General features: G+C 37.8%; 1 protein-coding gene across 1 annotated transcript in view; it reads right to left on the bottom strand.

Moving 5' to 3' along the window:
- LOC139716467 (sorting nexin-13-like) overlaps positions 1-25,900 on the bottom strand; it is a 49,603-nt gene that overhangs the window by 2,115 nt on the left and 21,588 nt on the right. Inside the window, exons 5-21 of the mRNA XM_071628013.1 lie at positions 21,756-21,877; positions 17,513-17,631; positions 16,640-16,750; positions 14,627-14,799; positions 13,208-13,355; positions 12,324-12,436; positions 10,006-10,099; positions 9,323-9,528; positions 8,140-8,244; positions 7,559-7,726; positions 6,766-6,886; positions 6,141-6,388; positions 5,495-5,605; positions 4,126-4,269; positions 3,453-3,506; positions 2,449-2,663; positions 31-143 (exon numbers count right to left, since the gene is read on the bottom strand). Of these exons, the coding sequence (XP_071484114.1) occupies positions 31-143; positions 2,449-2,663; positions 3,453-3,506; positions 4,126-4,269; positions 5,495-5,605; positions 6,141-6,388; positions 6,766-6,886; positions 7,559-7,726; positions 8,140-8,244; positions 9,323-9,528; positions 10,006-10,099; positions 12,324-12,436; positions 13,208-13,355; positions 14,627-14,799; positions 16,640-16,750; positions 17,513-17,631; positions 21,756-21,877 (2,365 nt within the window). The remainder of the gene's footprint in view (positions 1-30; positions 144-2,448; positions 2,664-3,452; positions 3,507-4,125; positions 4,270-5,494; positions 5,606-6,140; positions 6,389-6,765; positions 6,887-7,558; positions 7,727-8,139; positions 8,245-9,322; positions 9,529-10,005; positions 10,100-12,323; positions 12,437-13,207; positions 13,356-14,626; positions 14,800-16,639; positions 16,751-17,512; positions 17,632-21,755; positions 21,878-25,900) is intronic.

Below are 25,900 nucleotides of genomic sequence, written 5' to 3'. Positions count from 1 at the left end.
TAGTCATTATGACTTGATCTGAGGTCTCACCTGGCACACTGCCAAAGAGTTCAGCCTTGGCTGCCACTCTGGTCCTAAGTTTAGTTGACTCTTCCCTGGGGGTAGGGTCCTCAGCCAAAACACCCCCAGGCCAGAAAGATTCTCTGTCAAGGGGAGAGAAAGATATCACCATGTAGACAAGCAATCAACAATCAATGTGACAGACTTGTCCAATGCACGTGATTTTAGGAATCAAATATGCATTATCAGTGGCACTTAAGTCTAGATATAAACAATATCTTTTAAATGCCTATTGAATTGTATCAGTCCATCTTTGTAAGTCTTGTTCTGTCTGTTTGTTTTTATTTGTGTAATGTAGTAGCATATGTCTTTTATTTCATCTTATTTGTCTATGTTATCTGTAACTGTCATTAAGTAATCTGAATGTAACTCTGAATTTGCATTTGCATGTATATTCTTATGTATCCAACTCTCCTAAAGGGGATCACTTGTCTCAAGCCTTTGGCTTTCTTTGTGAACTCCCCGACACATTTTACTCTGTATATATTTCCATTTTTATGATTATCAATAAAGTGAATTGAATTGAATTGAATTGAAACACAAATACCAGTACTGTGGATGCCTCCATACCTTTCGTGCTTACGTGACTAATCATTTCAAACACTGTATGTTCATATGATTGAAGAGGTTGCATTCTTTAACAAGCACTTCACCTGATTGATTAACATTGCTGCCTTTGAATTCTTGCTTCAGTGATGAATATTACAGGGGTACAGGGTGAATGATTTACTATATATCTAGCAGATCTGCACTCAATTTTCCCAAATCTTTTCTATCACTAAAAAACAAGCAGTAGCTTTCATTGGCTTCTCACAAACTGAAGTACATTTGCATAGAATAAAGTAAATCATGATGGCAAGTATTAATGTAACTACAGTAAACCTCGGATAAGTCGACGTCGAGTGAGTCGAAAATCACTTAACTCGAAGCAAAATAAAAAGTCCTGATTTTTCCCTATGTATTTTCTCTAAGAAATATTTGGATAAGCCGAAGTACGAGAGTCGAATTTCGGCTGTGTCGAAGTAAAACAGTCAGTCCCTTTTGTACAAAATACACGTAGTTTACATCACTTGAGCCGAAGAAGATTTGTCTGGCATTCTCATTACATTTAGAGGAGAACAAAATAATCGGCATGTCGCAGAACCCCGTCCCTGGCCTGCTGCAGGTAAGCATGCACACTCACCGTACCGCTCTGCACGCATGTCGAATACATACACATGTATGTATACACACAGCACATCGATCCATGTACTTTATCCATACACACAGCACATCCATACTTTATCCATGTCAAGCCAGAACTCCTTGGTCAACCAATCGCTGCTTTAATATTTTAGTGACAGGCCAAGTGGGTGGAGCTTGTTTGTGCGTGCCCGGCTGGCTGTATAGTTTTGTTCAATGGAGGTAGGATGGGCCTGGGAGAGTGTTTGTCTCAGGGTAGGTTGACAGAGATGGCTACCTATGTTGCACCATAGACATAGCACATGCACATTGCCACATTAGCGCAGACATTCTCAGCGAACTACGTTTAACTACTAGGTACTAGTATTGATACAAATTCCATGTTCAATTTAGAACAAAATAAGAACATTATCTTCAAGTACAGACAAATTTGAATGCAAACACACACAAGCACGCACACACACACACACACATGCATGCAAATGTCCTATACTACATGTACATAACTGTGAGTCGAAAAAAAATCGACTCTCGCGAGAGTCGAATTTCACTTAAGTCGACGCATTTTTGTCAGTCCCGAGAGCTTCGACTCATGCGAGGTTTACTGTAGTTGTAAACCAGTGTTGTGACACGTAGGAAACACAAATGAATAAAAAGTGTTCAAATTTTTGGTAAAATTTAAGTGGGTAAATATAAATGTAAGTAGAATTTGAAAAATTAGTTCAAAATATTCTACCTGTTGGGAACCTCTATTAAAAGGAGAGTTTACAAAACTTAATTTTGGCATGGTTTTAGTGCGTAATCAGAGCAATAGGGGAAATTTCTCTGTTGACAAATCAACTGTCTTGAAATGAGTCACTCAGTTACATCTTTTTTATGTTTATATTTCTCACCTCTGTTGCACTCATTTCTGTGCTCTGGAACAATCTGAATTTTCCTGCCTATAACTGTGCTAGCTGTAATCTTTTACTTACATACTATAGACAGACCCTGATGTTCTATATGTCATTTCCACAATACGTCAATCCACAAAATGTGATTGCAATGATCACATTCGATAATTTTTGTTTCTGGGATCTTTAATTATCTGTTCAAAAAACACAGACACATTTCCACAAATTACAAGCAGGTTATATAATAGAGACTCAAAACTTTATGACTTTTCTTGACAGAGAGGGGTATTAGACTCTAGAATGATGTCCTCACTTGAATCTTTTCACGAGTTCAGCGACCTGTCCCGGAGCCGTCAAAGCCTCAACGCCCTCAATGATGCGAGAGTTGATTTTGGTGCCGAATGCTGCCTTTATGATCTGGCGTAACAGTGCGATCACCTGTCGCCGCAACCACTGGTCTCGGTTCTTGAGGTCAAATACTTCATCCACCAGTAGCAGCATGACTCGAAGTGGGATGTTGTCATCATCCTACCAGAGAATAGAACCAGGAGGATGGTGATAACAACAGGAAGAGAATGGCAAAATTAGGTTATAGATAAAAACAAAAGAAGACACTAAATATGAAGATAAAAGAATATCTAACAGTTTGTAAATACAAAGATAAAAGTGAGCTAATTCTCAGTACTTGTTAGTTGCAAACCTTCTATTGCTTGCAATGTAATCCTCATTATTTATCAGTTTTATTCATTTAGTACCAGTCCTTGATATAACTCTCTTCTCAAAACATGTACTGCATTACTGAACTGTTCATTAAGATGCTGTGTAAACATTTGAAATCTTATCAACCCATTCAAGATTGTAAACGCATGGTGGTGGGGTTCAAGACAGCTTACAAACTTGTCCATGCTTGCAAGATATGCAAACCTGCGCCAGTAACGAGGGCTGTATCAGCAAATCTACGGTGAATTAAACATCTTAGACTAGGTACACTATCCTGGAACATGTAACATTTGTTTTGTTTATTTTTATTTTCATTTTTTGAATTCTAAACGAGATGTAATGCATTATTCATGATGGTCATAATAGACATGTGAAGAAAAGGCTTTGTATGATGTCCAGGTAAACACTAATAAAAAACTATTCATGTTGGAAGCCATGCCCAAATGACGATTAACAAACATGATACTGTAAAGCAATGTTTTACTGTCTATGATATAGAGTCAATTCACTTTGCACTGCATGAACAACAATTATCACCGTAGAACCAACTTGCTACGGGTTTGGCTCTTATAAAATTAGAAATCGGTTTGTACTCACTGATGATCCAATAACTGAAGAGACTCTGCCTATATCTTGAAGTTGTTTGTGTGGCTGGAGGGATACAGAAAAGGGTCAATCCAACTCAATGTAGTAATGCTATGGCATTTCAATACTGAATGCTTTAATGTGACCACATAACATGATTTTGAATGAGGAAATAAATATTGACAACCAGCATCAGCATTTTGCTCTGCACATGTCAAACACATGTCTACCATTCAGATCTTTCTTCATGAATAGATGACTAATTTAACATGCACATTTTCAACACCTCCCTATCAGTAGATGGTATTTAAAAGTCCATGTTGCCTGCCATCTGCTGGGCTTAGATTGGATATTGATCATTTGTTCTGCTGGTCCACATGACACTAAAGTAAACTGACCAAAAAATGAGGAACAAGAGTGAGACAAGAGGGAGGCTCATCAATCAAAAAGCAGAAATATAAAAGCATTACTTACAAATCAGAGCTGCACCATTTGCTACATCTGCCACATTAGTAGAGATCTGTTGTCAAGGAACTGCCTGCATATTACTATTCTAACATATGTACATTCTGCCTAGCAGGTAATGATTTGAGAAAACAGCTATGGTATGAAACAAGCTGATTAAATTAAGTTACCATCAACATCAGACAGTCAGTATGTCTGAAATGACTACATGCTTTCTTACCTTGTTCATAAAGACTTTATTAATACTGTCAGTCATCTTGTCTGATACCATGTTCACACCATCAAACAGATTGCCTGGGACGGATTTAACTGTGTGTGCCACATTGCGTACGCCTGTCTTCAGTGGGTTCACTATGTGATCCATCTGTTAAGTTGTCACGGAAACGTGGCATGATAAGCAGAGTGAATTTCCAGTGGTTATTTAATGGAAAACACTTATTTGATATAAATTCATGAGTAGACACAGCTAATGTGTCACTCAATGAGAGTAACTTCCTTATTCTCAATGACACTTAAGACCTTGAAGTTAGTGGAGACCAAAAAGTGTTTAGCATCACACATACTACAAGACAGCACCCTGCATGTGGTAACAAATGGGGTAATGGGCTTTAACCCTGTGTTTCATGAACTGGATGTGAGGGCCATTACTTCATTACATATAGATTGTTGAGCAACAAGCAATACTGTAAACGTGGAAATTTTCGCGGTACATTAATTTTCGCGTATTTCGCGCTACGTTCGGCTAGCGCGAATTCAAAAACGCGCGAATATATCTTCACAATTTTCTATGCACATTTTGAACAGGATGCGCTTCATCGATGATACTGCTACGTAGTACAATGTACAGGCATGTTTACGCTACTGTGCGAAGAGACGATAGATTGCTGTGTACTGTAGCATGCATGTGTGTGACTAGCAGTATTATCGCACGCACCGCACGCACCGATGCTACATTCCCCCGTGACTACGGTACTACAGTCACAGCTGTACTACGTATTTGAGTGCTTGCACTCGCAGTCGAGCCGCTCGCTACGTCGCTTGTCGTACGCTGGCATAGCAAGCTATGTAGCAGAGGCTTTGGATGAAAGCAGTGAATGTGTACTACAGTAAAGTAACCTGCTGCGGAGCGCGAATTTAAGAACCCGCGAATACGTTTTTGAGCCGCTCAGCGCGAAAAATTAATCGCGCGAAAATATTGACGTTTACAGTACAAGGTCTCAATTGACACAGGGATGTTTTTATGCATTTCATTCCTTTCCTTATAAATGCATGGAAATGAATATGATACAAGACTATAGGAGACTTCAGGTACATCCTGAATAAGAGTATTGATAGCAGTATAAACCTTTTGATGTAAGTTGATTCTATTGCATTGCTTTGACACGGAAACCAATTCAGTACTCCTGCCATGTACTGTCAAAGTGATTATTTTCACATACAGATACTTTTGCGAGATGTTGTTTTCGCAATTTGACACCTAAGCTATAGGAAAAGCTCTAATGCCCAGCCCTTCATGATATTTTTGAATGTCGTGACATGTAATTCACCTCGTGAAAATAAAAGCTTTTACAGTACGTAGTTGGACTCACCCTCCTAGCCAGTTGACCTTTGCCCCTTGTGTAGACTCCTGGCTCCAGGAAATGACATACAATGGACTGCAGGCCAGGATTGTTGCTAATCACATCCTGGTTTAGGAGGGTCTGGTGATAAAGAATAGATGACAAATTGAGGTTATTACTTTGATGGCACCATTTAGAGTGACAAATAAATTGGTCTTTAGCTAGATGATAACTTGAGGTTCATATCACATTGATATCATCAATGCCATTAAACATTTCAAATGAATAAAGTCAAAGTTGTAAAAGGAAACTTTGGACCTATGATGCTGCAAAGCTGCAAACAGATAGTACCGGTACTAATATATTTTCTACACACCCAAAACAACCTGCACTCCTCCTGAAAAATAGGGTGGGGGTAATTGCCAAATTTGTGGATTAATTCATTTTTTGTTATAATGACAGCAAGCTAACAACAACTGCAGATGTATGCATGTATTATTATTTCTTTAAAAATGCCAAATGGTTTCACACAAATGTCATTCTTGTTAAATCTGACCTATATGGTTTTGTAGACATAATGACAAGCAAGTAAGTTTCAATGCCATGCTGTGTATAAGTTCTGATTATGCCACAAGGTATCTTTCAACAGTTAATGTAATAAAGTTTTGTTCCTCACCTGCAAGTACTGAGTAAGTGCCTTTGCTCTTTTTTCCAGGAAAGAAGAGCTGGTGTTCTTGAAAGCCCGCTTGGCAGGCAGCATTAGCGTCTTCAGTGACTCGTACTTCTCTGTCAGACACATGTGAAGGTCGTGGAAGTCACTGTATCGTCTGAAGACATCCCAGATTTCAGTCACCCCTTGGGGGTCTGTCCGCGTGACGTGGATAGCGTACACAGCGTACGACTTGCTCTTTTCTTTGACAATGGCTGGTAAATGGAAAAGCATTCAGTTGATGGTATCAATATATAGTGTCAACAATCACATTTTTTTTTTTAAGATGAAGATGATTTGTGGTGAATTATGGATATGCTTAAAAGACAAAATGATATGTGACATAAAAACATGATGTCACGCTGGAATCATGTCTCTGTTGCTTCTTCATGTTCATTACTATTTCTTCTGCTCAAAGTCTGTTAAACTTGTCAGCTGTTCTACAAAGTGCACCGCAGCAAGTTTATTGGCTAAAACCCAGCTTATCTCTTGGTATACAAAGCAAGACTCATGATTTTAAGATAATTCATTTAGTGTTATTTTAGACAAGCTAGTGGATGAAAAAAAAAAAAAAATTGTGAGATTGACTTACTGGCATGAGTGATACATGCCACAATGTGAGGTTTGCTGGTGTCTACATCACCCAGAGGCTCTAGTTCACTCAGGGCTTCCACTGAGCCTCGGCTACCCAGAGAGGACAGGTCCTCTGATGACTGAGTAGGGAGAAGGAGAGAAAAATTGCCACTCACAGAAATTTGTAACAACACAAACAACATACATTCCTAATTTTAATTGTTTTCTGAAACATGTAACGGTCCGGCATCTCACAGTTAAGGTTACGATATGGACCACATTTAATGCCAACAGGTTCACATTATTTTCTACTCATATTTGGCACAGTTTCAACATTGCACATCCCCCTAAAGATATGGTTCGTCAACACAATGCAATATAAGCATTAACTTTTAACTGTGAACAAACACGCTTGGTTGTTCTGTAAACATGGAATATTTTGCACTTTGGTAATCTTCAAGAAATTGCTCGTTTTTGAACAAGTGCAACAATAAGAACACGTAAACATTTCTGTGAGATATTGAAATACATGCATATGCACAAAAATATTTTCATTTTACAATTACAAACAAGTTACTGATATTAGCCCAATACAAAATATTCATTCCGAAAAACAAAAAAAAAATCACTTTGACAATTTCTGTCAATATCACTCTCTTTGATTATAGAATTATGACAAAGGTCACAGAATTGCCATAATCACTGTATTAGACTTGGATGAAGCCAAGAAGTACCCACTTTTGTGGTCTTTGTGGGAAAAAGTACATGACATGAATTGCTGCTGGCTGGCATGTAAAGATTAAGCCACTCACTGCAACAGTGCTATTATCCGGAGAGGAATCCAGCTGGACCGAGGCGTCATCTCCCAGCCTTGCAGACTCATCATCTTTCAGGAGGTCCAGCTCAGCTAGACACTTGACATAGCTGGGACTCTGCTTGAAGGCTGGTAGGAACCTATCCTCCTCCAGCAGACTGAAGACCTGGAGATCATCCATTACCATGGCAACAGATCGATAAGCATTACGGATTAACTTCTCTCCTAATTCATCTGCAATGCAGTCTCTACAATAAACTGATTCATGACAGAGAGACAAGAGGTCTACAGGTGTAAGCCATGGTATCAAAATGGGCAGATACTTCTTATATGGCCAAAGGAATAAGGTACAAGAATCAAACTATATACAAACAGCGTTTTCAATAATTTGACACAGATGAAGATTATAACATGCCATAAGGTTGATATGATTCAGTTTTGATATGAGTAGCTAAAAGAGCTAGAAGTATTATAGAGGTCAGTATGATTCCAGGTTGTATTTACTGCTCAATGCAGAGCATAAAGAGCCTCTTTCTCCCAAAGAAAGATGCATTTTGTCATTACACTGATCTTACTTACCCTTTTCTGTGCTTCATCAAAGACTGTCTCTAAAGAGTCGTCAGTCTTGATCTTTTGACTCGTTCTCTTGACAATTTGACTGTCAACCTTGACTCTGTTGGTTGCCTGCAATAACAAGAAGCATTTTGCAGAAACATGTTTGATGCAAAGCACATTGGTAGCTGGCAATTCATCACTATCAACACTGTCCTTGAGGAAGTAAATAGGGTAGAATTCTTCTTTACCCTCTGTTCAGAATCACATACCGGTAAATAGCATATACAAACTAGAAAAGCACTCTGAGAGCGCACACCTCCGCCAAGCAGTTTTTTACACCACTGATCTTAATTGTTCTTCCATAGAGATCAGTGATTTCCACTCATGCATGCTGAAAATTGACCACTTTCCCAATATAGAAGCCTTTTGTTACGTCATCAACCCTCAGCTGCACGGCACGCCTCGCCCTTTAGTGCGCGCATGAAAACCTCAAATGCGCGCAGCTTGAACTTCCAAGTTCATTGACCCTACCTTCCAAAATATTGAAAATCCTTCATAAAATCCATAAAAATTCCCCGATCACTACCAAAATTTAATTATCTGTTCCTCGTGTCATTCTCAATCTTTCCTGTAATTTTCATCCAAATCCATTCACAACTTTTTGAGTTATTTTGCACACGGACAAACAAACAAACAAACCAACAAACCAATGCCAAAAAAAACATAACCTCCTCCCTTGGCGGAGGTAATAAGGGTACATCCTACAGAAGGAAGTTAATAGCACATATCTACCTGTTTGTGCTTTGAAGGATTGAGGTACACAGAAACACACACTAGATACCTCTTTGGGAAATACATGAGGTAATTCAGGGTTGCAATTAATGTATGTGCCTTGCGTGGGTTGCCTGGTTGGAGATGGATTATTCACTGTTTTTCAGAAAACATCCACAGCAAAACTCAACATCTGTAAATTACTTACATGTAACTGAAAAGTACAACTCTGTATATTGGTCATCTCCCCAGCCTTGAAGTAATAAACTCATTTGCAGAACTACAACATACAACTTCATATGAAGGTATGATTAGGTGAAATCTGACTTTTGCAAACATATATCCCGAGCAAGCAAATAAAAAAGAAATCCTATGCAATTGCTTAGATCTATGTCACATTTCAATGAAAATACAACAGTGTAAATCGAACACTCACATCTTCGGCCAAATATTCTGTGAAGATGTTGAGGGCTGCTGATCTGAGCATCTCTATGGCAGCTGCCTCTTTTTGTGGCGCTCCCTCGTTGGGCTGAACCTTGGCCAGGTGAATAGCCGACAGCTGCTGCTCTGCCATAGCTCGATAACCCTCCACAGTGTGCCAGAAGAACACATAAGACTGACAATCCTGCTTACGCATGAAGTCTGCACAAACAAACGGTCGCATAAGACTTATGTTAAAAAGATGAGGTGCATTCACTTATCAATGAATGAATACTAACTTGAAAACCACAAGGATATCTACAAAAATTGAAACAATTCATTTGTCATCCTTAATACTTGCACTGACCAAATTTCACACTTAAAGCCAGATCAGAAACTAACATATTTCTTTCCATTTACAAAGAAACATTATGATCATGTCATATCTCACAAAGAAATATTACCTCTTCAAAGGTTGACTTATCACGGCTCAAGATTAGTGTCCAGCATGAAAAACATATCCTGGATTATGTCATTAACTTTCATTACAAAAAAAAAAAAAAAATCACAGAAATTCATGGAATTGTTTCTTTGTTGAAGTAAAATTGAAACAAACAAACAAACAAACACATTCTTGCCTTTTGGACATACATTGTAAGGGTGGAAAATGCCTTTGGAACATTGAATATTAGAACTCACCAATGAAGTAGGAGAGGGCAATGCTGTTGACTAGGACAATATTCAGTGGCAGCGAGTAGAGAGTCTTAGGATCCAAGCACTGGGTCTCTCCTTCCTACACAGACAGACAGACAGACAGACAGACAGACAGACAGACAGATGCACAGACGGACAGGAGGACAGACACAGAGAAGGAGAAAGAACAGGTGGCAAGGACCATGAAGGGTGGCTCTAATAATAGCATGATGTTACATGATGCATGAACTTACTTCAAACTGGATGAGGTTTAATACTTCTCAGATCTTTTATACAAACACAAGTTAGTTGACCACAGGCTAGGATTGAAGAGAATGTGGATGACCTTATTAGGCAACTACAAACTGCTTTCTTTACACAATCTGGCAATATCTTCAGGGAGCTGTAAATCACAGGTGTCCCTTGTTCAGCAGTTCTCCAAAATATAAACACAGAATACTTCAAGTCACAGGGTTTTAATGCTACTTTGCAAGGGAAATGAAATAGGAGGGTGTGTCATATGAATTGGTGTTGACTCGCGAGAACATGTGATACTCAGTTTGTGTCCTACAAGAAGCACTGGCGGCTTAATTGTCTCTCTATAGACGGAATGCCATGACATCATAATATGATGGCTTCAGCTGGTCTCCATGGGGCTTGAACCACAAACCTCTTACATCAAAGCCAATGTGTTAGCATGCTGCTCATAGCAATTCATAACAGATCTGAATAAAACTTCGGCTAAGCCTTTACAATGCATATAATGAAGGTAAGGAAACTAGTCTACAGGAAAGTGGTTATTACGCCATGAATGCTACACTAAATTTCAGTGTGTGAATAATTGTTAGTTATAGCATCCCTTACAATTGATGAGATTTATGATAGCATCCCTTATGATAGATGTAACCAAGGAGGCAATGGATATATGCTGCTGTATGTGAGCTTTGTTAGTGGATAGCCTCTAGAGAGAGAATACTAGAAAGCGATTCTCTCACACACTGACTTGTACAGAATCATAACACAGATAATTCATCTGACGTATCAAATGGCTATCAGTACTAAACATAAATTGAGAATGATACAATACCGGAGACAGGAACCAAACACAGTACAGCTAAGAAGTATCATGAATCATTTTGACCTAGAAATACCAGAACACCACATGTTCTACACTCTCTTTGTCTTTAGTCCATGTAAAGCATGTATCCGTGCATCTACTTTCTGAATGCCTTTTAATTTTGACTTCCATTTTTTCCCCATGTGTCTACTTTCTTTTTTTCCCCTCACAAGGACTCAAGTTATTACTATAATGATGAACACATGTATATTCCTACATAGCATCATAAAACTAGGTTTAATGTTGAACACCATGACATCCCAAAAAATTGTTAAAAATAAATAGCGCAAAAACAGTAGCAAGTAAAAGTATGCATATTTTCTTATTCTTTTTTTTTTTTGATAGATATGCATTTAATGTGGCATGAAAGAATTTTGCAAAAGTTTGAAGATTGGAGATAAAAGAGAAAACAAAATATGCACTAAAGAAATGATATCTGTAATACATAAACAAAAAATATGAACGAGATCCAAGTATCATCAACATTGGCATCAAATGGGGAAAGATTCTCTACCAATGGTCTGTTTCTGTTCTCATAAGAAAACTTCAATGGAAATTTTCACACTATGTAAATTATTCTCAAGAAATCAGTGACATCAAAGCCTACAATGCACAAAACATGACAAGTAATTCAAGACTTTTAAGGAAACTAAAAATAATATCTTGTTTTTCTGTTTTGTGTAAATAAAATGGATTTGATCATGATACAATGTGAATTGAGACTACATATCTACTGTGATTCTCCCAGTCTGTTGAGCTCATTTCTCTTTATTGCTCTGTTTAACAATCATCAAGTGGCATCCCCATAGTTACACACAGGTCTAGTCATGGAGGCCAAAGTGTGGTAAGTGTATAGTAAACATACAGAGTCATAAAAATTGGACAATACATGGGAATTATGACTATATGTTGTAGCGTTCCAAAGTTCAGATTTACACTGAGACTACAATGCAGCTAATTAGCTCCCACAGGGATCACCTCTAATGCTTCTACCATCCACCACAATCAAGATATCTTATAATTTGCCTTAGCATTGACCAATATGGCTAACCCTCTCATAACTCACCCCAGCAATGCCATGTTCTGCTTTTAATACTTGGAAGAATCAGTGACAGTTTGGTATTAAATACAATTCATTAGACCAGCTTCCATAAAGTATGGGTTATAAACACCTGGTGTGGAAGACTAACTCCTGGCAGTAACTTACCACCTCCTCAGCAGCATCCAAGTCTTCTCCTGAGAGAATCCTGCTGATGGTGTCAGAACACAGCTGTCTCAAGTACTGTAGACTCTTCAGCTGGGTCTTAGCATCTACTCCTTCTGTACCACAGCAAAAGTACAATAAAGAACACTTTACTTCTATTTTTTGTTGTTGTTGTTGTTGCTACATTTGGTTATTACGATGGGAGTGTATGTACAAATGTAAATATTTGATAGAGATATATTCTTTACAGATGAGCAAAGACAAGACAGAAAGGCTGGTTCTTCCTTCTCTTTATGACTACTTTTACTAGGTCTGAGGACATTTCCTCAAACCAAGCAAAGGTAGTCATAAAGAGAAGGAAGAACAAAATGGGACAAGGTGTTTAACTTGTAATAGCAACACGTGACAAAGTCAAAAGTTTGGCTTTTTTTTTTTTTTTTGGTGAGGCCAATACATGTTGATGAGATTTAACATACACTCTGTCTGGATGACAAACAAGACACAATATATATAGCTTTAAGACCTAAAATTGACAAGAATAGAGTTAAATTGTTTTGTGATAAAACTCTTCAATTGTAGAAGCCTCTTCTCCCTCTTTGAATAGGCTTTGAACCCCAGGTAACAGACCCTCCTTTCCTCACCTTACTTGTGAACTTTCCTTGTCACTGCCAGGCTAAGGTAGCAGACCCCAGCCAAGCCCCCTTTTATTATTACAGATTTAGACAAACCCATTGTGGTGAACCAATTGAACACACCCACAGAAAGGTCTTTGTGTCCCAAGGGTGACTAGAGGATTAGGTAACCTAATCCCAATTCATTGAGAGCTAAAGACACCTGAGCAGTTCAGCTATGGAAGCATAGAAAAGGGTTACAATGTGTAATCTCACCATCTCTGATCACTTTGTTTGTGTCCCTTGACCTCTGTTTGTACATCTCATGTTCAACGATGTCAATCATGGCTTCCAGCTCATCAATGTTGGTTGCAGTTTTGATGGTCAGGAGAAAGGCTTCAGTCGTGAAAGTACTGTCCTTGCACTGCACAGGCCAAACATACAACATGGAATTGTATCAATTGCATTCACTGAAATATTTTGCACTGGAAAGAAAAGTCTTTTCAGGCCAATCTATTTATTATTCATTTCTATCCTTCTGACTACATGACACGACTACCTTTGGTGCTGTTCATAGTAAATGGTACATCGGTATTGCCAAAAAAAACGACACTTTTTAACTGAAACAGTCTCATATCCATTAACTTACATCAGCCCATATCATTCTCAGCTTAAATTGCAGTTGCTATGACATTGTTTTTCTTTTCATCACATATGATTCACTGGCTTATTTTCTCTAATATTTTCATTTCTTGACATTCATGATGAAGCTACAGCTAAAATATCAGAAAAATCTTATCATTGAACTTTGACCTTTGAACTTTGGGATTCAGCCCAAATTCTAAAAAGTGCATTTACACCTCGTGAAGCGTACATTTGTCATGCACACACAAAAAACCCCAAAACAAACAAACAAACAAACAAACAAACAAACAAACAAACAAACAAACAAACAAGTAAAAACCAAACCATGAAACATATTTGCCACGACAATCTGAGATAAGAAACATCAAAGTATGATGCTTCTGGCACCCTTCAGGGAAGTGGCATAAATTGTGTTATGCACCTAGTGAGCAGACTTTGGTCCTCAAATGTAGGTCTCTTTTACTTGTGCTTCAACAAGACTAACTTTCATTTTTGCCAGGAAGTTCAAACAAGTATTTAAGAGAGTCTTCCTGTGATGTTTTATCTTAGCATATAATACAATCCTCACTTAATATAGTGCAGTCCCATTATTTCATAACAAAGTCCTTGGGACTGGCAGTTTTCTTTGGTCATATCGAAATTTCATCAGAGCAAAACAGTTAAGTATATAAAGACATATGGATGATAATTTTGAGACCTGAATGTCTACTTTGCTGTAATGAGATTTGAGTTATAACTGTGTTCGTTATAAAGCGGGTGCACTGCATCAGATGACTGTATACACGTAATAGTGGGTCTATTTTTTTTTTTGCGAATCAGGACTTCCTGACAATTTAGCTAGTGGTTCAATTTGTGATCGAGGAGTACAGGAATGAGAGGAGAAATGCATCCGTGCATGTCGCATTCACTTTTACATCGGAGTTAATATTTTCACATGTTTTCTGAATTCGCGAATAGCACCTGACTTGCAAAATCATGAAAATTAAATCCATGTGAAATATATGTTGTATACAGTTAAAACCTTGGTCCATTCAAGATTGTCCAACTTACAAGCCATATAATGGTTTGATTGACGTAGTCTGGGTCTGTCACATGTTCTATCATCATCTTGATCACATCGTTAGCCACGGCTTCCCGCAGCACGAAGCAGAGTGGCTTGCTCTGGAACTCATCCTCAGGAATCAGCAAGAAGAGCAAGATCTCCGAAATGGCTTGAAGGTATTCTTGAAGACAACAACAAATGCACAACAAACTTTAGCTGTCAGTTACCTATCTATTCATTTTTGGGTACAAACTTTCATGAAGACAAACACATAAGTAAATGTCTTCTATGAAACTTCACAAAATATGACATACACTTGTAATGACTTTGGATATTGCATTCTTGCCTGTAATCATACATAGATTGATCACAAGACTCAGGAATATTTCTAGCTTGTATCATACATACTTCCATCTTAATCTTGGTTGTGGTGCTCGCTAGTAGCACGTACAGGCTACTTCACAGAATGTATTTCACATACAATTTACTCTTTGTGTGCCACGGTGTAAACGCCCTGTGTGCTACATTACTCTAAGACTGCAACGCAAGAGCGATTTTGTTTATTTTTGTTTTGTAGTCTGTTTTTCAGAGCCATGTAACTTTTTACGAAAACGTTAATATGCGAGACACACAATGAGCAAAGTTCTAGAGAAAATTCCAAGCTTTACTGTGAGTTGAATTTTATGACAAAGCTGGGCTTGTTTTTCTTGCACATGGCCAGTAGTTATGTATATATTGAAAAAGGTTTAGGAGGCATGCATTTTGCAGACACAATGACAACCACTACAGAAAATTAAAACCCCCATGGGGAATACTCCTGTTCAACCCCCACACCACGCAAGCTATCTGTGTAAGGAATGGACTCTCAAGTGAAGCTTTCATTGTATGATGGCATTTGGTGATTTACAGTGTATTTAGTGATTTGGGCAGGGTTGTGCGTTAGAGGAAAATATGCGAACTTGGCAACTTGGCATAAAGAGTTAATGGAGATACACTATTCAAAAATAATAGTTTCCTTGTGCTTGATCTGCAAATCTCTCTGAAGGAACCACCACAGCATTGTAGTGTATAGATACATGCACACACACACACACACACACACACACACACACACACACATACACAGACAGAAACATACAAAAGTGAAACTGAAATTATTCCTAAAAGTAGATCTTCCTTTCTGGACACAAACCTTAATACTCTCCCGAAGGCTATAATCCAGAAATAGCTCCAAGAAAACAATCATATAAGTGCAATGCTCAACACTGGCACTGGTCCAGCGGTCCCAGAACACTAAAACTCACAGAAAGGCCAGTAATTTTTCAGAAATTGCCTAATTTGCTGGTCCAGTGTGATGTACTCTGGGGATGATGTGGCCCGTTAATGGTCTGACAATGAATATCAATGACATTCACAAAGGCTATGCACTCAATAAAGAGTGTGATTCCCAGTGAAACTTTGCTTCAGAACTGGAGAAGGAAGGAATAATTAAGGAAACATTATTCCTGTCGGGTGCAGTAGAATTTGGACATTATCAATTGTTACAAAAATCAGTTTTTGTACAAGCAAATATTGAAGAGTCATGTCACATTATAACTAACTTATTTACCTCCAAGCTACAGTTGCTAAGAATCACTTCTTTCACTTCTTCTTTTTGTGTTTTAAATGTTGTCCTTCCATAAGGAAGAAATGTTTGTGTTTCTATGTGAATGTGCATACCGTCGCTGAAGACCTCGTATCTCCAAAATGTCAAATCTTCAGGAGAGCAAAAAAAAAAACCCATGACAGTCAAAGCCCTAGATATCAAATGGGATAGCCTTTCCTTTGATATGCTGTGGTGGCTTCAGTTTTGGGTAAGACAGCTAGGATTCAGACAATACTTAATTTATCTGATTATCTGACCATTAATCCAAAAAAAGTCATTTTGATCAGAATTTGAGATACAAGGTCTTGTCACCCCAGTGATGATATGGGTTTCTTAACTGTAGTAGAAGACAGGATGTTTGGCTGTGTGTCCATACCTGCTTCCTTCTCTGCTGAAGTACAGATGAGGTCTCTGCAAAGACCATTCTCCATTTCAATCTCCAGGTCAAAGAAAATGGACTCCAGGTCTGGTGGAGGCTCTACATTGTCTGTTGAAAGTATTTGCACAGCTGACATATTAAGCAAAACCAAGTCTACGGAACACTTATTAGATAAAGCAATAACATTTTAAAACTTTAAACGCAAAATTCAGGTCAGTAAAAAAATGTAGCTAAGACTTTGGGCAATCTACACATTACTGCTGTGAAAGTGAACATATGGGTTTGACTTTCTTACTCTCATTTTTGTTTGAATCAACTATATCCCCAAACCATGCTGATACACCATGTCATGAATTATTCAAAATCATTCTGGTTAATCTGTATCTAATCATACTTTAACCAGGGCTCGACACTAACGGTGGCCCGGGGCCACCAAAAATGCACGTCGGGCCACCAAAATTTCAGAAATGAAGAATTTGGTGGGCCACCAAAAAAGGTTGGATGTTTGCCTTTGGGCCACCAAAAATAAAAGTTAGTGTGGAGCAATGCTTTAACCCATTAAAGACAAGTTCCAAGCATACTCGAGCAGGCATCTATGGGAAATGCATGTTGTAGCAAAATCAGCCCGTCCTCAACGGGTTAAATTGTATGTGCCATTCATTCAAATACATAAAATGTACATTGTAATGACAGATGTCAAGAGACAAATATGGCAATAAACAAAAAAGGAAATAACACAAGGCAAAGGAATGGAAGCCAAATGTCCTACATTGGAGTTATGACTATGTAAAGCTGCCCCTCCCCTCCCTTCCTTTACAGTCCCTACCACCCCACCCCCCCCAATCTTTAGGGAGTCCCTGAGCAGATTACCTTCAGCATTGATGATGACCTTCAGTTTGTCCTGAGCCTTTCTGAACAGTCTGACGTGGGATGCCACATCGTCCACCAGCTTCCTTGTGAAATAGTCTAGCCAACCTACATCCTTGGACCTGGGGCAGTGTAGACACAAACACTTCTGGGTTTAGAACATGACCTTAAAGGGAATCAATTCAAATGCATGTTTGCTAGGACATGGCTAACTAGAATTTGGGACTGGTGATACTTCATTTAGAACAGCCAGCAAATATGCAGAAAATGAGAGTCTGTCTAACAAGTGATATTCAAAATAAAAGAGCTACACAGGATAACACACACAGTTAAGAGAATTGCTGCATAGCTCTGTGGACATTTGCAACACAGTCCAAGTCTGGAAAGCAAAGACTACAGCAATAGTAGGGGTACAGTTGAGTCGTATCTCTACAAGTGATCTACTAAGTTTGAGTGATGAAAAACTTGGCATTTGAGCCGTCTTTCATCATGGGCATCCGACTGTTGTCAGGATGTATTTGCACATAACTTAAAGTCTGACACAGGACAGATGCGTCACAAACAAGATCAAACTGCCCTTGAAGGCAAGCACCTCCCTATTTATACAACCTGCTACACATGACATTTAGCGATAGCCAGACTGTTTTTAATGACCATGTCCACAATGCCTTCAAGGGTAACTCAGCACGCGGCATCGTCATGACCAAAGCTTTGAAAATCAAGCTTCTAAGTTCATGATCTTCATAGAGTCCAACATGCTACTTTAATACCCATATCTGTGTTGGTATCTGAGGCCTAGATGTGATATCTGGTAAGTTTTTATCATACCTGATACAGTAAGATCATTTACCTATTAATCCAAATAATCAACACTGCATGGAAATTTGTATCATTATCCTTTTAGAACCACAATCAGTTCCCCTTCTTTCCCTCATTTGAATTTCTGTATCAATGTCTGAATTACATTTCGTATACTGAAAATGTTCTGTCTCATTCAGGTGCATTTAGAGAGTAACAAATGTAGATATCACAAATAACAACCACATACATTGATTACCTGCCATTGAAAGAGCTAGAGTCAGTATATACTGAAATCACATGACATCATCACATGATTGGAACAGGAAGTCAACACAGCCAACACATGGCAAACAATATAGTGTGCACACATTCACACATCTACAGCTACCGTACAGCCATTACTCCCTCTCTTTGTCCATAAAATGGTACATATGGTATTTGCTAACTAAATTATTTGAATTCTTAGATAGCCTTGCAAGGCTACTGCTCAGAAACTCATTTGCCTACATGTATGTCAGCTCCATTCAGAAGTAATAGCTGAGTGATTGTTTGATAAAAAGTATCATGATTTCATCCAAGGAATCTCAAGGAGTGCCAGAGTAAGAATAAAATGTAAGGGAGTGAAGGGCATGGTAGATAGGCTTACACCCAGGTGTTCACCACTACATGATCAATGTGATGCATGGGTACTGAAACCATTGTCAGAAGATAGTAGCAGCTTTTGTTACTGTGCAGTGTGTGAACAGGAATATGGGGGAAATTACTTTAGTAGGTACAGCTACAGTTGGCAGCAAAATTATTCAACCCCTCTCTTGCATTTTGGACACTCTGACAATGAATTACATTATAACTGTAGATTACTACTAAATCATACAAGTGGTGATCAGATAGTTTGTTACAAGTACTTAAATAACAGATCAGTAGCCTTTGATTTGCATATTTTACAAACTTTGATCACTCATGCATAAAGAGATTTGGTCCAGTGAGCACATTTATGGTCATTTTCAGTCCTTTCGGTGATTACTGAAGCGTAACGTGAAATGCTTCATTGAACATGGTTTGTTCACTCAATGTTTTGATAGGTGACACAATATGACTGAATTTGATGTAAGATTCTTAATATTTCAATTGGTATTTTTCATTGTACAAAGATATTTAAATGAACTAATTTCTAGTGAAAGTTGCCACCATAGAGTTTGTACAGAGGTTTAGCCATGATATTAATATTCAAAGTTTAAGTCATGTCAAAATGAATATAACCCATTGAAATGCTAAGAGTTGTGTATAGAATGGCAAGATATTATTTAAAATTCCATAAAAACAAAATAAATTAATCATGATCATCAGACCATAACGAGTCATGCTTCAGTAGTCACAGAAAGGTCTGAAATGACCATAATGTGCTCACGGGACTGTATCTCTTCATGCATGAATGATCAAAGTTACTAACTATATGCAAATCAAAGACTATTGATCGGGTAAGCATTTGTAATAAACTATCTGTTCGCCACTTCATATGATTTAGTAATTGTAATGTTATTCAATTTGCCAGATTGTCTATAATGCAAGGGGGTTGAATAATTCTGCTGCCAACTGTATGCTGCAAGAGCACCTTAGGCACAATGTGCGTACTGTGAACTGTGAGACTGTTGAAATAGTTTTACTTCAACTTTATAAATGAACTGGAATTACAACTTGCCAAACTTCCTTTTATAATGAACATGCTTTCATATTGAATAGAAAGCGATCCATAATGGAAAGAACACTGTGTTGTATTCAACAATAATAATGATTCATGTGCCCCATGTATATACCTGTAGGCTACTGAGATATTTCAATAAGTTTCTCATACAGTGGGAAATCTAGTATGAGAAATAATTCAAATGCTATCTCAGTAGTTTGTCAAAACTGAATATACATTATGTAGAGGCTAAAATTGGGAGTGAAAAAGAAAGAGAAAAAAAAAATGGTATGATGATGGCTTTTGATCTAAATAATATTCATGTAAAGGGATAATTAAGTTTTTAAAATAGTTGACTTCTTCCCCATGAAGTCAAATGTGCTCCATACAAAGCCCTATAAGTGAAGAGAAAACAACAATAGTCCTTTTTCCTAGTATTGTAAAAATAGGTGCTGAGATTAAAAGAAAATAACAAAAGTTGATGGAGCACACTTTTGAATCTGTTATTCACGTCAGCTACATCACGTGTACTGTACAGCTAAACCTTATTCCATGAATACGCTGCCATTTTTGCAATTAAGCTATCAAGATTACTGATTACACCATCACTCCTAAATATCTGACATGCTAATCACTTTTGAATGATACCATCACACCTTTGCCACGTTCAAAGCACCTGTTGACTCAGCTCTGTACAGGACAACTCTATTACAGGTCTCTAACACTGTACACTTTATCATCTAACACTTTCTCACAACTCACACACTGAATTCACAATAGAACACTACCATAGTTTGAACTCTGTGTGAACTTTGTATCCCAAAACACATTATTGAGTTTTCCTGCAGTGTGAAGCCAGAATCACACTGTCACTAGGTATTGTACTTTAAAAATCAGATAATGACTTTAATTTGGCCTGACCTTGTCTTAATGAATGGCTTGGGAATCATATATTTCCTACTTCTCATCTGTTGCCTGCTGTTTACAAAGGAGGAAAAAGAATAAACCTTCAACTTTGTAATACATAATCTACACTGTATGATAACATCTCTTTGCAGTATATTTGTATGGCTGTTATAATGGAACATCACTATTCATGATGAAAAACAATAAATTTAGGATATTATGTGTAGAACATGGGAAAAGTATAATAAAGTGGACTGCATTACATCATTCTTTTTCCGCATACAGATGTTTTCCCGAATGAGGAGGTCATGAACATTTTCACGAGATGATGTTTTCGAGAACAGACACCGCGGCTACTGTGAGTGCACAATTACCCTAGTGCATGGGGATATTTTCGTGTGTTGTTGAATTTGCGGTCCAACAGTGATTCGTGAAATTCGTGAAAATATGTAACAGCTTATACAGTACACTAGTCTGTTTTATTTAGTCTGCAATGTATAGATACACTTGTAATCATATGCTGAAGGTCTGAGAGGTAGTATTTCATATTTATGTAATTTCATGCTTGAAATCTGTTAAGTAGTATTTTGTATTTATGTAATTTTTTATGTTTACATAAATGCAGTTTTACAGGGGACTAACCTTGACAGGTCAAGGGTCTTTGCTAGTCCCCCACATCCATTGCATTTAGTGAGTTGTATTCAATTGTTGGTTTGTCATTGCCCTCGTTTATAATTGTTGTTGTACTTTGTGATGTCATTTATTTTGTTAAGAGACCAGAATATGAAATAAACTTGAATTGAATTGAATAATGATGTTATCTCTACATTCCAGTTTCCACTCAAGTAAGATGCTCACTTGGTTGCCACGGTGATGATGACATTCTGGATGACTTGTTTGAGGTGATGCAGAAACTCCTCATCATTGCTAAGCTTGTGGTACCAGGGATGGACGTAATCACGCAGCAGCAGCACCACAACCTGTGAGGGAGAGAAGGAGCTACTGTATTCAGAGACTGAAGTGTGGATGGTGTACAATACTGAGTGTGCAGTAGATCCACACACAAAGGCTTCACAGAATCCAGTACAGTCATGGCACTGCAGTCTGCAACTAATGTAATTACACATAAACTAGAGCAGATGACACAGGCATAAATCACTGATGTCCAGGAAACCAATCACAGACTGGGAAATATATGGTTGTTTACCATAAAGACGTATCATATTAAGTTGGTAATGAATACACTGACGTAGAAAAAAAAACAAAAACAACATACAGACACATCAAAGAAAAAAAAAACCAACAACATACACACACATACACTTGCTTAAGACAGAAGAAAAGAGATCTCCTCATACATACAGTACATAAGAGACTCTTAAGAGCAGAGTACACAGCACACATCCACTTTGCATTCAGAGCGAGAGCTTTACAGACATCCTACACTCACACACAACATATCCTTGGCTTGTGCTTTGTGCATACATATCAAGTCTCTTAACATAATTATGGTAACTGCATAAACTGATGAGAAGATGCACAGAGGATCAAGAGAGAGAGAAAAAAAAAAGTTGCACCACACGGAGGATTCAGCTGCAAGTAAGTAAATCAGATAGATCCTGTGGCTGCAGCCTGCAATGTTTTCTTAATTCAAGCTTTTAAATTAATTTCTACTCAGGCAAGAGAAAGCAAGAGAGGGAGTGAAAGTGAAATACAAAGCCATTTATAAATCTTTAAACAGAAACAGAAACAGAAACATATACAAAGACAGAGGATAAATAATATGATACATGATACAAATCCTCCCTCAGTGAAGTAGAGACATGCATGAAACAGAGATAGCAAGAGAAAAGATATCAACTAGATGACAGCTATGAATGCCAGAACTGAATACCATTCATTATGGAATCTTAACGAGAAAGGCAGAGAGACTAGGGAAGCATGGCATGAAATGCAAAACATGACTAACAAGAGATGACAGGCACGGGGCAGAAGGAGAATGAGGAAAACAGACATATCCACTGAATCTTAGCAATACACAGAAATGGTAGTATTTCTACAGAACCAAAAAAAAAAAGAAAAAAAGAAAAGAAAAGAAAAAGACTGGAGAAGAGTAACAATGCAAAAAAGAGAAAATTCTGTGTGTTGGAAAGAGGAACAAATCTATGTGAATTAAATCCAAATAGTTTGCATGCGAGCCAAAAAGATGAAAAAGTCAGTCATATCCTACAATACCAAACTAAACAATGTAACAAATCTACTCTGCATTTTTAAATGAAGCAAGAAATGACTTGAGTTATAGTCAACAGGAATTTCAATTCAAAGTTTGGAGATGCAGCCGCTGCTTACATACCAAACTGAAAGAACAAGTGTGCACTGGTAAACATGCCATTATTAACTACACAGAGCTGACAAGAAATATGCATGTAAAATCTGGAGTTTTGTAGACATAAATGATCAATACTACATGTAAATGAATCATCCTACAAGCACTCAGTGCACTGAGTACTTGCCATTATATACTACATTTGTATGCATGGTTCCTATTCCTCTCTTAACCTCAAATCAGTATTCATTCCATCCGATACATTACGGATTGGTATTCAGTTCACGCACTTTTCAGAGTCAAGCCTGATGAGCCATTCAAAAGGAAATTTGGACTGCACTGCAAGTAGTGGAGAATATTAAAGGGACATATCTGTTATTTCCTGATGTACTTGGGTAGCAAAACATGTACATGTAACTCTCCTGAATGTCATAATTCATACTGGATATTAAAAATTTACCAAACAATCAACTTTGGTTTTATGAGCAGTCATCTCTACTGCAAAAAAAAAAGAAGGAAAAATATAATGTCACAAAAACAAAATAAATGCTTGCACACAAGAGGCTTGAGATCCAAATTTGATGAAATTGCAGTATATCATTTAAATAACTAGATATATCGCTACGGCTACTGATATGCCTCCGCCATAATGCATGGTTCTCCTAATAGGTCTATAGTACAATGTCTTGACAATGTGTGATGACAGTTTCACACAATTGGCAAAATATTAAATGACATTATCTAAACCTGGCCTTTGACCTTTGACCTCACAGTTCCAAAGAGAATCACTGTTAGGTTGAACATGCATAAATATGTAAGTTTCATGATGATACCTTGAGTTACTTTCGAGATATGGAGGAAAAAGTGCAATTTAGCACTTTCATTTGACCTTTGACCTTTTGACCTTTGACCTTTTGGCAAGAAACTTCCCCAAAAATATATATTGGGTAATACATGCCATACATCAAGTTTAAAAAAAAAAAACCTTCAGGCATACTGCATTTTAAGGAAAGTAGTGATATTTTGAGGAGTTGACCTTGACCTTTGACCCCCTGACCTTTGACCCATGACCCCCAACTTCCCTAGATAATCACTGCCCATCGGTACAAGCATATATACTAAGTTTCATGAAGATACCTTGAACCATTTGCGAGATATGGAGAAAAACATGAAATTTCAATTTTATTCACAAAATAACCTGTGACCTTTGACCTTTGACCCTGTTACCCTAAAATCCACACAAAGTATTATCCCCCAAGGATATACCCTCATACCAAGTTTGATGTAAAACCACCACACGGTTCTTGAGATATCGACAAAAACAAAACGGGACGGACGGACGTACGGACGTACGGACGGACGGACGGACGGACGGACGGACGACCCGAAAACATAATGCCTCCGGCCACTTCGTTGCGGAGGCATAAAAAATGGACAATCAGAGAGAAAGAATGAAAATTGGTTGGACTTGAAATGACAGCTGCTCTATGACAATCAAAACAATCGGCTACTATACTAGATCCTCACAAGCCATATATTGGAGACAAAAACAAAACCAAAAAATGTTCAGCAAAAATGCAGCCAATTCATACAGTATAGTATGTATTTTGAATGAGCAAATGGAATTCACTCGACAAGATGAACACTTGGTGTTCAAATTTTGGACTGTATGTAACATGTACTATGCACAATCCTTCCAGCTCTCTATTCAGGGTGTCAATCAAATCACACTCAAACACAAACAAGAGGATCCATGCATACAACAGGTGAAAGAAGTGACGTATGATTCATGAAGAATAAATCTTGAGTGATAAAGAAAACTGTCATCGGTTAGGGAAAGATCACAACCAAATTGGGCTTTTACCGAGCTCTCCTACCAACCTTCATAATTGGCTGTCTAGCCTTCATTTAATCCTGTCAACTGTTGAAGACTAATCCTACTTTGAATAGGGACTCTGGATACACATTGTCACCTATCTATGCTCCAGTAATCCCAAAGTTTCATCAAACAGGTAGTGAAGGTGTGAAGGAATCATTCTGCTTTAGAAAGTCTACAGTCGTGGACGAAAGCTAGCTAATCAAATCTGAAGGTTGGTTGAAGCTTAATTTTATTGCGATAAACCATGAGTGTTTGTTATTTAATAAACAATGCATTAACAGGCAATTTTGGCTGTCTTGCTACTGATGAAGGCACTGTTATTTTGTGCTGTGTTGCATCAAAACAGGTTGCTACAATTTACACTGAAATACGTCAACATAGCAGCAGTCACGAAACAAATTATGAAACTTGAATACTTTTATACATCAGATTGACCTAGCTACTGTCACATATTTTAAGTTATAACTTTTATAGTCTGTTCTGGAAATATCGCCCCTAAATTTCAGCTTGTACAGTAAGTTGTATTACTGTTGTTGAAAAAGAGACCCCTGAATCTCATCCTCTGCTCCTACTGTAGGCTTCCTCAAAGGACAGAAAAACTTTAAATCTGCATTATCAAATTTTCTGGGACAAACACTGAATTAGGGCTTTCTACAGCTCAGTCGGTAGAGTACTGGGCTAGCAATCCGGAGGTCTTGGATTCGAATCTCAATGGAATCCCATTTTCTTTGCTCAATTTCCACTAATTTATTATAACAATGACAAACATAATAGAGTAATATAACATCAAATTTATCA

Source organism: Diadema antillarum, unplaced genomic scaffold, assembly GCF_040938485.1.
Source record: "Diadema antillarum isolate AM-2024a unplaced genomic scaffold, OU_Dant_1.0 scf00000065, whole genome shotgun sequence".
NCBI lineage: Eukaryota > Metazoa > Echinodermata > Echinoidea > Diadematoida > Diadematidae > Diadema > Diadema antillarum.
The sequence above is the reverse complement of the archived record's forward strand: the minus strand, read 5'-3'. Positions and strand labels throughout refer to the sequence as shown.